General features: G+C 37.8%; 1 protein-coding gene across 1 annotated transcript in view; it reads left to right on the top strand.

The window, feature by feature from the left end:
• Window positions 1-13,477, top strand: part of LOC132397545 (low-affinity Na(+)/H(+) antiporter NhaS1-like) — a 122,289-nt gene that overhangs the window by 57,794 nt on the left and 51,018 nt on the right. The window contains exons 11-13 of the mRNA XM_059976371.1: window positions 4,458-4,563; window positions 6,222-6,349; window positions 10,583-10,764. Of these exons, the coding sequence (XP_059832354.1) occupies window positions 4,458-4,563; window positions 6,222-6,349; window positions 10,583-10,764 (416 nt within the window). The remainder of the gene's footprint in view (window positions 1-4,457; window positions 4,564-6,221; window positions 6,350-10,582; window positions 10,765-13,477) is intronic.

Below are 13,477 nucleotides of genomic sequence, written 5' to 3'. Positions count from 1 at the left end.
GAAGTCGATCTGCTCCTCCATAAATTTTATAAAGTCAGAGTCTTGCAATAAGGTAGAGTCAAATCGCCATTGTCTGGCATTAGAAGCTGTATCCGTAAATTTCATAGAAAGTAATAATGGAGCATGATCAGAGATAGCTGTAATATCATAGTTACAACCGATTACCAATGGAATAAAACAAGAGTCTACAAAAAAATAAACAATTCTCGAATAAGAGTGATAAACATGTGAGAAAAAAGAAAACTGTTTGTCTTTAGGATGCTGAAATCTCCAAATATCAAAAACTCCATTGTCAGTCAAAAAAGAGTTAATACAAGTGGCCGACTTATTAGGTAAAGTCTGAATAGATAAAGATTTATCCATCAAAGGATTTAAACAGCAATTAAAGTCACCACCCATTATTAACTTATATTCATTTAGATTGGGTAAAGAGGTAAATAAGGACTTAAAAAAGTCAGGACAATCCACATTTGGAGCATAAACATTAACCAAAGCAGCCTTTTTATTACAAAGTAAACCCATAATTAACAAAAATCTACCATTCGGATCCGAAAAAATATCATGTTGAACAAATGGAATAGAGGAGTCAATAAAAATTGAAACTCCTTTTACTTTAGCATTCGAATTTGCATGATACTGTTGACCTCGCCAAAATCTAAAAAAACGAAATTTGTCCTCCTTCCTCACATGAGTTTCTTGTACAAAAATGATATGAGCATTAAGTCTTTGGAATACTTTGAAAATCTTCTTTCGTTTAATTGGATGATTCAACCATTAGTATTCCAAGACACAAAATTGATGGTCTGAGCCATAATTCTAAAATCAACCCTTTGGTATAGAAAGGGTTAACCAACTTATAAACTCATGCACCCAGAAGAGGAACAAAAGTAAAGAGAAGACCCAGAAGTGATGACAACACAGACATATTTGAAGTTCAAAAACAGCCCAAATAAAAAAAACTAACACAAACTGATGCAAAAAAAATAGAATTAGAAAACAGACCATCCCCCCCACCCCCAAGAAAAAGAGAAAAAGCCAAAATATGACTTAAAAAAGGAAAAAGTAAGACTAATTCTACCCCCATGTCAGCTGAAGAACACTCCATATATAAAGGATATATATAAAAGAATCACCCCAACTTTAAAAATTAAAATCGCTATAATAAAAAACATATTTCTAAGTATAGTTAGTTGTAAAAAAAAAGAATATAGTCACTAAAAAAAATTATAAATCGGGCTCTAGCCCAGACAAAACAAAAAATATTTAAGCTATGATAAGCGATGCATTGTAGGAAGAAGATAAAAGAAAGAAAAAAAAAACGCCATCTTAAGCAAAACTAAAAATCTTTTTCAAAAAACCACCATCTTAATCAAAGAAAAATTCACCTTCAAAGAATTAAAAATATACCTTCGAAGGAACAAAGTTAATGGACAAGAATGTAGTATAATGGTTAAAGTGTATAAGGCAGAACAATTAATATGACAAAAACATGCTTTAACTTAAGTATAAAGTATAGGATGAACCTACACCAATAACCAGATGTTAATTCTGGTTTAAGAGATCGAGAACCATCTTACATGATCAGAATCGTTCATTTATTAGAGACTGGTGTCTGTAGCAGTAGGGAAGTTCTCCTCCAGATATTTTCTCACTTCTGAAGTTGAAAGTAAAACCTGTCGTGGAGCATTCGACGGAGATATTCGAAGCTTCGCAGGGTATAGAAGCGCAGGTTTCAGATTTTTCTCATAACATTCAGCCATCAACGGTTTAAAAAGAAGCCTTCTTTTTAAAAGGTCAGGGCTAAAGTCTTCGACCAGGCGGAAGCAGTATTCTTTGAATTTAATCATTCCTGCCCGACGAGCTGCACGTATAAGTTGTTCTTTGTCATGTACATAATGGAACCGGACAATTACCACCGAAGGTTTGTCTGTAGCACTCGGTGATCGGCGCCGAATTCTATGTACCCGATCCAATAAAGGAGGGTTATTCGGGAAAATCGTTGGAAACGCTTCTTTTAATAGTTGAGCAAAATATTTCGAAGGGTCATCTTTTTCTATGCCGTCTGGAAGACCAAGTATACGTAGGTTCTGTCTTCTGGACCGATTCTCAAAATCGTCACTCTTGGCTTTAAGGGCTTCCATCAGCTTAATGGTCGAAGTTAAATCCTGTTGCAATTTTTCAATAGTCAAATCTCGCTTCCGAGCATCTTCTTGCAGAGACGCGATAAGAGCTTGTTGCTGTTTAATTACTGAACCCGTCTTAACCATGTACTCTTGAAAAGCCTTTATATCTTATTTAAAAAATTGTTGTAGTTCATCAAATTTTTTATCCAAAACCTCCATAAACAAGTTAATTGAGTTTGTTGTGGCGGAGCCTGCTTCTTTCCGTTACCGTTCGGATTGCGTCCGGGTTCTCATCCCTTAGACCTGAGAGACATTTCTGTTTGCATATCTTCAAAAGTTCACAACAAACTCTTGGCAGTAAGTTCAAAAAAAAATTAACAAAGTAACTTTCGGTATAGGTAAAAATAAGCTGAATAAGGGTGATCAAAGGTTAAAAAAAAGTAAAGGTTATGGAGTGAATCCAAAACAGTACTCACTCCATGAGCATCTCCAGCTGACCCAGCATTTTGTGTGTGTTGCTTGCAATATTGAAGGTCAGTTTCCTGGGGCAAATGAAAATATTTACAAAGTCAAGCAAGCTGTGACTACTAATAAAGGTGATGAATTACAGGATGGTGTACACATTGAAGAGAGTGTATCTAATATGCACGAAGCAAGTTCTCTTGTTAGCAAAATGCCCTGTTTGTCTAATAGCGCATTGGTATGCAGTGGAATGGAGGCTGATTTAGCTGAGTTATATGCAAGACAACAAATATTGTGGGATAAGCCTGTCTTGGAGGAAAAGGTTGAACAGTTTTGAAGGAAAATGGAGGAGTTTAAGTTACAGGAAAAAATTGTAGCCAAGATGGCCAGAGTCAAAGTGCAAAGGGCTGCAAATGTTATGGGTACTAAATGTGCTCCAGCAGAGCAGTTCTCTGGTGAGAGTTCCTGTGTTCGCATGGACATAGGAAACCCAGCATACTTGATGTCTAGGTGGATACATTTGGCAATCAAAGGTCTATGAGCCACGAGTTTGAACCCTAAGGTGTAGTTCACTCTCAGCCTGCACGAGGGAGGTATTCTGAACCTAGAGCATATCCATTGGCACAAGATACTTCTGAAATCATTGATTTATCGTATGATGGCACTCGTGTTTCAGATGACAGAGTTCTAAATGCTGCACTGGAGACCATAAGGACACGAAAAGAAATAATAAGCACGGTGTTGCAACAACAATGCATTACATTTCTGCCCTAAGAGATTCAAATCTTTGATGGTGATCCATTGCTGTATCATTCATTTATGAGGGCTTTCAAGAATAGCATTGAAGGCAAGACTGAAGATTGTGGTGACCATCTCTATTTTCTCAGAGTACACTGGAAGTTACCTTTGAGCTTGTCAAAAATTGTATTCAAGCTGTCCTGGAGGAAGATATCTGAGGGCCAAAGCTTTACTATAGAAATGCTTTAATGACAAATATGTAATTGCTGCGGCCTACATTGGAAAGGCTCTTTCTTGACAGTGTATCAAATTATAAGACGTAAAAGATCTTCAAGATCACAATCTTTTTCTTAGAAGTTGTTGTAGTGCTATGGAATTTGCCGATCTGCATTCTTTCCAATTTTCATCGGGTAAATTATTTACGGCAGTCTTCATATTAGGACATGAATGAGTTGAAGATGCCTGCTAATGTGTCGTAAATAAATTGCTCGATGAAAATTTGAAAGAATGCAGATCAGTGGTGTATGAACTGTAAGAAAGGCATGATCTTAAGGTTTTTTTTACTGATATTGACTTTATTGAAATGCAAGAGGAGACTGCTGCACATCTAGTGTTTAGAAAGAAATACAATGGTACATTACCAACAGTAAAAAAAAGTGTGAACAAAACTGCATCACAATTTTGTTCTCAAGCTAAAGGAAGCAGCTTTGCTACTACTGTGGCTACTATGGACAGTGAAACTGAAACTGAGCCTGGAGCTGATGAAAAGGGTGCAGATTCAAAATAAACCATGAAAGAAACAAACACAGTTGCAAGTACTGCCCTAGTATCTATTGGTCTTGCTGGGGTTGGTGATCATTATTGTAAACTTCCTGTAATTCCAATTCATGTGAAGTCTCAGAAGGATAACAAAATAGTGGTTACTTGTGCTTTTCTAGATCAAAAAAGTACAGCAGTGTTTTGCACAGCGCCTCATGAACAAGCTCAAGCCGATAGGAAAGGAACGCATTGCACACCATGTTGTGTATTTAAGACATGATCAACTTTTTTTAAAAAGTCAGTAAACAGAAGAATTCAGGGTTCATAAAGTGTGAGTACTGGATGATACTAATCATTAAAAAAAATCTGAAATAGCTGGATACCTTGGAAAGATTGAGTTTGTTTGCACAATGGATAATTGGCTCATGTATACTGAACTATTGGAGAAGTATTTTGATGCAAATGAACTAGCCAATGAGAAGTGAGTGCCAATTTTGCTGAGTTCATTAGTTTAAAGGCATACAATTTGCTTCAGAGTTTGACTGCTCCAACCAAACCATCAGAAATGAGCTTTGTTGCTATTGCACAGGTAATGCAGGAACACTTAGAACCAAAGCCATTGTTGATTTCAGAAAATTTTTTGTTTCATAAGCAGAATCAAAAAGAAGGGGAGTCGCTTTCAGTGTATGTGGCTGAATTGAAGAGATTGTCTGAGTGTTGTCAGTTTGGTAATGGGCTTGTTGATAAATTTAAGAGATTGTTTAGCTTGTGGAATCTTAAAAGAAAGCATTCAAAAATAGCTTCTAACTGAAACACTGTTTGCGTTCAAACGAGCCATGGAAATCGCTGTTTCAATGGAAACAGCAGACAGATGCCACAGAGTTGTAGTTAACAATAAAAGCATGAGCAAAGTTGCAGCATCCAAACAGAAACCAGCCTGGCTGAACAAATTGTGTTACTGCTGTGGCAGAGCTTATGTACACAAGATCATTGCATGTTTAAAACTGACAATGGCAGAAAATACAACAATGTAGGTACAAAGAGCATATCAAATAGACAAGCATAAAAGTATACGAAAATGTCAAGTTGCAGTTTCAAAAAGTGCACTAATCTGCATGCTGTTGATAAAAAAAAATCCACTAGGGCCTGTTTGCACAACAGGCTACCCACGGCACAGAGGTGAATTTGGAGGAGTACACATCCACTGTGCGTTTTTACACAAACAGTTGTGTAGACAGTGTAACAGAAGACAAGAAAATAAGGATATTTCCAGACCAGAAACTGTGGATGAATAAAGAGGTACAAAATCTTTTAAAAGCACACAATAATGCTTTTAAATCTGGTGATGCCTCAGCATATAGTGTTGCCAGGTCAAACCTGAAAGAAGGCATAAAAAAAGTCAAAGACATCCACAGGCAACAGGTAGAGGACCACTGAAACAATGCTAACAATCGGAGGATGTGGCAAGGCATCAGGGCTATTACTGACCACAAGAGTAACCCTGTCTGCCCCCACAGTGATGTCACACTAGCCAATGAACTCAATACCTTCTTTGGCCGGTTTGAAATTGACAACAATGTGTGGAGTGCAAGAATCTAGACTATAGAGGATGAACAGGATCTTACACTGAGCACACATGATGTACAGCGCGCGCTGCAGTTTGTCAATCCACAAAAAGCTGCAGGCCCAGATGGTGTTCCAGGATGGGTACTTAAAGACTGTGCTGAACAACTGGCTGATGCATTTCCGAGAATTTTCAATCCGTCTCTATCTCGGGCAACTGTCCCCAAGTGCCTGAAGTCAGCCATCATTGTGCTTGTCTCGAAGAAAACAAACATCAACAATTTGAATGACTACCGTCTGGTTGCCCTCACACTAACAATAATGAAGTGCTTTGAGAGATTGGTCCTCTCCCACATTAAAGTCACTATCCACTATAAGGCTTCAGCCCTCCCTCCCCCCCCCCCCCCCCCCCATTCATGATGAAGTGTCTTGGCCCGAAATGTTGGCTACACTTTTCTCACGGATGCTGCCTGACCTGCTGAGTTCTTCCAGCGTTGTGTACGTATTCTTTGATCCACAGCATCTGCAGTTGTATTTTTGTATTTTAACATATTGTATCTCTGTGTGGTATCTCAGTTGTACAGCAGCTGATAAGAAAGCACTTCAGCGGGTCGTCTCTAGCGCACAGAAGATCATCAGGACACAGCTCCCAGCCCTGGAGAACACCTACAGCTCACGCTGCCTAAGGAAAGCTACAAGCGTCTGTAAGGACAATACACACCCATGCAATCATCTGTTTGAACTTCTTCCATCTGGCAGACGTTATAAGATTTTCTATGCTTGCACTTCCAAACTGAAAAATAGCTTTTTCCCCAGAGCTATAATTGCTTTGAACCAATCGATCAAGCATCATCCATAAATTTGTTATATTGCTACTTTAAATAATACTTTAATTGTACTATGCAATGACAATAAAGATATTTCATTTCAAGAGTGACACAGGATTGTGTTGCCTTGAGATTTACAGTATAAAAACATACATTGATACCAATCTCTGTGGCTCTGGTTGGAAAGCATATTGGACCAAGGAATGACCATGCTGCTCAGAGGAAGCATGAAAGTGAGGAAAGCAGTGGTCCAACAGCAATGATTTTTGTAGGCAACATATCAGAAAGCTTCAGGTATATTAATCAGGCAGTTACTTGTGAAATGTAGCTTGGTTTTTAAGCTGCAAGAATTCAAGGAACTTGGGGAAAGTTTCAAGCATTCAGCTTTTTTTGAGTACGAAGGCCCAGAATATGCATGCATTAAGGTTATTGCATGAACTTCAAGTGGCAGACAAATGGCTGCTTGTAAAAGTAGATGCAAAGATGAAAGCCCAGCTGGATGAATGGAAAACCAAAACAAAAGGAGTCAATGGAGATGTGAAAACAGAGGATTTGTCACATGATGTTGTGGATGAGGCAACCAAGAGGAGAGATTAAATTGTAAAGGGAGCAATAGAAGGACTAATAAGAGGATACTCCAGTGAACTAAATGGATATTCCCAAGATCAAGGTGCACAAACTAGAAGAAGAAACAGGAGGGACGAGATGGAGAGAAAAAACGGTGTGTGAGCGAGAGAAGGAACATGAGAAAGAAAAAGAAAGGGATCCACTTCCTGCAGTCTCAATCAACTCCTGCAACAACCATGGAGGAGGTTCCAGAAACTGAGATTGTCTCACAGCCACAAGTTTCACCTGCCAAGCACAGTGCTCTCCCTTGTCAGGAAAGATGTTATCCGACCAGAGTAAGGAATCCTCTGCAGTGATTAAATCTTTAAGACTGAATGGGACAATTAAAAAAAATACTATGCTGTGGATGTCTGCAAATAGTAGTTCTGTTATATAGTATATGGTGTATATAGTTGAGATGCATTCTCTATTGAGTTGGTGTTTATAGCTGAGCAGGGAGCAGTGCTGTGTATTTAATAATTCTGTAATATTTGAGTAATCTCGTATACATATTGTTTGATTAAGCGTTATTGTTTAGTTGGGTTATAGGTTAAAATATTTTAATTGAATACATCATTATGGTACCAATGAGAGATGTGCACCTCTATTAGAAGGTAAAGTCAAAACTGGGCCTGCATTCCCAAGTTCTTGTGTCTTTCTTTGAATTAATTTAATGTTTTGAAGATACCAACGTAACACATGGATCAAGAGAACATTGTGAGTAGCTATCTTGCTTCAGGATTGAATGTGGCTGGCTTGGATAGTGAAAATTATTGTGAACTGTCTGACATCTGTACACAGGAATGTATGCCTATCTACAAAGGGATAATTCAAGAATAGTCTTATTTGAACCATATTTGTTTGCTTGAAAGTAATTTAGAAATTGAGCTGTTGATAGGATGAATGTACCCAAGACATTTGAGCTGTTGCAAGTGATTCACTGTTAATGATGGACCTTGTGCAACCAGAAGAATGCTGGGTTGGACTGTTAATGGACCATTAAAAGGACACTGTGATGGTAGAAGAGACTACACTCAGCCAGAGCCGACAGTTAATGGGACTGCAGTTTTGCACTTGGATGAGCTTTGGTAGCAGCCTTTCAAGACATATTTTCCTGAATGCAGTCAAGAGAGACAACCTGGTTTAGCAGGAGAAGGTCATAATCCAGGATAGACTGCTTACCAAAACAGTACATTTGAGTAACATTGAGATTTCATGTCTCCTGTGTCTTAGTAGCATGTAGGTGTAATATTATAATAATCAAGGGGCTTTAGAAGCCATGTATCTGTTCTCTATTTGCTTTATATTCTGTGTTGCATGTTTATTCTGGTAACTAGCCATGTCAATAGGGAATAGAGGGAAAAAGTTTCATGTTATTTCATGGCAATTTGTAGCTTGTGACCACAGAGGTCATGTCTTTGCTGTCCACAATATCATTTACTATTACTTCAAGCTTATATGTTTGCTAATTCCTTATAAAGGATTGGAATTAAAAATTTGACTCTTTGGAACAACCATTTTATTAGAGCTGAGGGTGAGACATGCAAGTATAATAACTCCATCTGAGGTTTCAGGCTGGTGGCAATTGTTTTGTTTTGGTTTTTGGATCAATTTTTTGTCGCTACAGTTTGAACACCATTAGTCTGTTTTGGAGTCCCTTTGGTGATCAGCTGATTCTGTTTGCAGGATTTTGTCATTTGGAGTTTCTCACAAGCTTGTGCAGGATCCGCATACTCTGAGTCCTGATGGAGGGTCTCAGCCTGAAATGTCAACTGTTTAGTCTTTTCCATGGATGTTGCCTAGCCTGCTGAGTTCCTCCAGCATTTTGTGTGTGTTGCTTGGATTTCCAGCATCTGCAGATTTTCTTGTGTTTGTAATAAGAAAAAGTGATTCATTGGTCACACCTTAAGGAGATTTAGGAAATCTAAAATAAAAACAGAAAATGCTGGAGATGCTTTGCAAGTTAAGCAATATATATATGGAAAGAGAAACGTGGTGATGTTTCTAATTGATGACTTTTCATCAGAACTGGGAAAATGAGGGATAAAAATGGTAGAGGAGAGATTGAAAGGATGAAGGATAGTCCCCTAATAGGGTTGCTCAGGTAAACCCCATGTTTTTATTTTGGAAGTAACTAGTTAATAAATTAATGAGTGCAATTTAGAGAATGCAGGCAGGCAAAGTACATATTATCATCCACCTAGGTACGTTGAAACCACTGAGACTATTGAATTAAGTAGCTTCATATCATGTGCATTTCATGTTTAAATCAGAACTGACTGGTTCTGCTCTTATCCTTCTGTAAGATTAATTCAGCTTCTCCGCAGACACTTCCTGATCTGCAAGGCATTTCTGGTTTTGTTGTTCTGGTTTCATTTCTTGGCTTTAATTGATTTATTGGCAGGAGAGCTATAAGACTTGTTCCTGCTTCTATTTCTATTCTTTATTTCAAAGATGCTAAATCCCTTCCTCTTTTGCGCTATTTATGATTTTCAAAAAATTCTATCTTCCTCAAGTATTTCTGCAATGTGCCCCATTTTAAAATATTCATCTAAGAAATATAGTTAATAGCCTCCACATAAACTTTGTTTTTTAGGTTTATGACAAGCCCAGAACCTTAGCTATAATTTTCTGATCATATTTGCTTCCCTTATTTCCTGTTTATTTTCGCCCAGGCATCTTTTGTACTCTGGGATATGTTTTCTTGAACTCAGTATTTAACATACAATTTGTTTTGTCTTATCCTACTACCTTAATATCCATGAACTCTAGATTTAGTTAGTAGTTTTTCATTTTTAATCATATTAACATATCGCCACAAATCTTCATGAATTCCTTCTTCAGTATCTTCCACAAGTTTTGCCCCAAAAAATTCTTTCCCAGCAAAAGCTTCCTGCATTTGACTTAATAAAGTTGTCTTTTCTCCAAATAAGAGTTTTTATTCAGTCATCTTTATGCTTTAGGCAATACTAAACTGAACTGAGTTGTGATTGCTGTTCAGTTGATTCTTTTTCCATTTGTCTAACATTATTCCTCAAGACAAATCAGATATTCCCCCCTTTTTTTGTAGAGTTTGTTATGTACATATTAAAATAAAGTTATCTTAAATGTGTCATCAGATTGATTATAAAGCATCTTCTTAATATTTTAAAAACAGTGGTTTAGGTGTGTGTTGCAGTGCAGCCTTCCAAAGTCTTGGAATCAGTTTTGGTGGTTGAATGAAGTGAGAATCATACTATACTAGTTAAAACTCACAGAGCAACTTTGTTACTTTGTTTTCTGTGCTGATTTATTCCATTTGTACTCAACTAAATGAAATATTTGATTAGGATTTATTCATGGTTAATTGTGGAGTTATTTGATTAGTTAAGAGCAGCAGGAATTTTATTACGGCTAGTTAGTAATTCAAAGACCTAACACTAGCATGGCAAGCCCATGGTATTAGGGTGTGCTGCAAGTTTCTGTGATTTGAAATGATTTGTATTGTGTTTGTGTATTTTTAAGGCCTTCGAGATATTCCAGCCCCTAAACGGATGGCTATGTACGGTGCAATTCAGCGTATCAGAGAAAGTCAGGCCAACACGTTTTCTTTATTGAAAATGGATAGATTCCTGGCAGATGCAAACTGGGTAATGGCAGAAAAATTAGTGCAAATTGATGACCCCTACAAAAGTCACAACAAAAATGTGAGTATGTTTTAAATGAATAAAAATCCTTTAAGGTTTTTGTTATAACATCAGCACGGCTAACTGCATAATGTGATTGAAATCTTGTAAACATCACTACATTTTGATGAGTGTTTGCTAACTGGCTTAGAAATTCCTTTGAACTCCAAAAAGCAGTGCTGTACAAATGAAAGTTGGTATGAATCTAGAGTGGAGCAATGTTGTGCCCAGTCCTGAATGCCTTGGCTAAGTCAGCTAAGAAATTTGTTCAAAATTCTCCTCTTTGCACAAATCTTTTTATGACATGAAATTCCCCCAAGTATGTTAGTTGCTTAACATTGAAAATTCATCTCTGGAATGGTTTTAAAATTCAGTTTACATTTGTTTGCAGAACAGCTAGATTTGACGAACAATTTTGTAAACATGCGAACCCTTAGGTTGTATTCTTTATGCTTATTTGATCTGTGACCTACTTTTATCTCCATGACAGTGCTTTCCATGGCTATTCTAGTGGTTAAGGTCAAAGTTGCAGTCATTTGCTAGTCTCAGAATCATTCCAATCTGCTGCTGTCACTTTTTATCTCTGTTTGCAGTTCAGTGCTACACTAGGGAAGGTACCAAAATTTCAAATTCCAAACAGATGACCTCATTTCACATTTTGTTCATACCATTAGCAACCAGCTCAAAAGGTATTTGTGTGCATTGTCTGAAAGCTTACTCAGCTACCCAAACTCAGTTTGTGAGGCCCATTTGGAATACACAAATATCCCAATTATTTGTATCAGAATAAATGTGCTTAAGATCATGTTTGGTGTAACAAACACAAAATTGTGGAGGTGCTCAGAAAGTCAGGTAGCATCTATGCTTTGTGTGCTGTGATGGTTTGACGTAGGCCAATTAACATAGTCCCATTGTCTTGTGTTTAGTTGACCATACAAACCATATCTTTTGGGCAGCCTCCTGTTGTGTGGGCCAATGGTCTGCAGATAGCACCATTTATTAATAAAGTTGTCATTTTAATTTCAAACTGATTACTACTTGAAATGTTATAACCATACAACAGCTACAGCATGGAAAGAGGCCATCTCAGCCCTTCTAGTCCATTCTGAACGCTTACTCTCACCTAGTCCCACGATCTGCACTCAGCTCATAACCCTCCATTCTTTTCCTGTCTATATTTCTGTCCAATTTTACTTTAAATGACAATATCAAACCTGCCTCTACCACTTCTACTGGAAGCTCGTTCCACACACTCACTCTCTGAGTAAAGAAATTCCCCCTCATGTTCCCCCTCATGTTACTTTTGCCCCTTAGCTCTCAACTCATGTTCTCTTGTCTGAATCTCCCCTCCTCTCAATGGGAAAAGCCTATCAATGTCAACTCTAACTAACCCCCTCATAATTTTAAATCCCTCTATCAAGTCCCCCCTCAACCTTCTATGCTCCAAAGAATAAAGGCCTAACTTGTTCAACCTTTCTCTGTAACTTAGGTGCTGAAACACAGGTAACATTCTAGTAAATCTTATCTGTTCTCTCTCTATTTTGTTGATATCTTTCCTATAATTCGGTGACCAGAACTGTACACAATACTTCAAATTTGGCCTCACCAATGCCTTGTACAATTTCAACATTACATCCCAACTCCTATACTCAATGCTCTGATTTATAAAGGCCAGCATACCAAAATCTTTCTTCACCACCCTATCTCATGAGATTCCACCTTCAGGGAACTATGCACCATTATTCCTAGATCACTTTGTTCTACTGCATTCTTCAATGCCCTACCATTTAGCATGTACGTCTTATTTTGATTAGTCCTACCAAAACGTAGCACCTCAGACTTATCAGCATTAAACTTCATCTGCCATCTTTCAGCCCACTCTTCTAACTGGCCTAAATCTGTCTGCAAGCTTTGAAAACCTACTTCATTATCCACACCGCCACCTATCTTAGTATCATCCCATCATCCAGATCATTAATGCATATGACAAACAACATTGGACCCAGTACAGATCCCTGAGGCACATCACTAGTCACCGGCCTCCAACTTGATAAACGGTTATCCACCACTACTCTCTGGTATCTCCCATCCAGCCACTGTTGAATCCATTTTACTACTTCAATATTAATACCTAACGATTGAACCTTCCTAACTAACCTTCCATATGGAACTTTGTCAAAAGCCTTACTGAAGTCCATATAGACTGCTTTACCCTTGTCAACTTTCCTAGTAATCTCTTCAAAAAATTCAATAAGATTTGACAAACATGACCTTCCACGCACAAATCCATGTTGACTGTTCCTAATCAGACCCTGTCTATCCAGATAATTATATATACCATCTCTAAGAATACTTTCTATTAATTTACCCACCATTGATGTCAAACTTACAGGCCGATAATTGCTAGGTTTACTCTTAGAACCCTTTATAAACGATGGAACCATATCAGCAATAAGCCAATCCTCCGGCACCATCCTGGTTTCTAATGACATTTGAAATATTTCTGTCAGAGCCCCTGCTATTTCCACACTAACTTCCCTCAAGGTCCTAGGGAATATCCTGTCAGGACCTGGAGACTAATCTACTTTTGTATTCCTTAAAAGTGCCAGGACTTCCTTTTCTTTAATCATCATAGTTTCCATAACTTCCCTACTTGTTTCCCTTACCTTACACAATTCAATATCCTTCTCCTTAGCGAATACTGAAGAAAATCTCCCCCATCTTTTTTGGCTCC

The sequence above is a fragment of the Hypanus sabinus genome, chromosome 7, assembly GCF_030144855.1.
Source record: "Hypanus sabinus isolate sHypSab1 chromosome 7, sHypSab1.hap1, whole genome shotgun sequence".
NCBI classification, from domain to species: Eukaryota; Metazoa; Chordata; class Chondrichthyes; order Myliobatiformes; family Dasyatidae; genus Hypanus; species Hypanus sabinus.
This window is presented reverse-complemented; position numbering and strand designations above follow the sequence as displayed.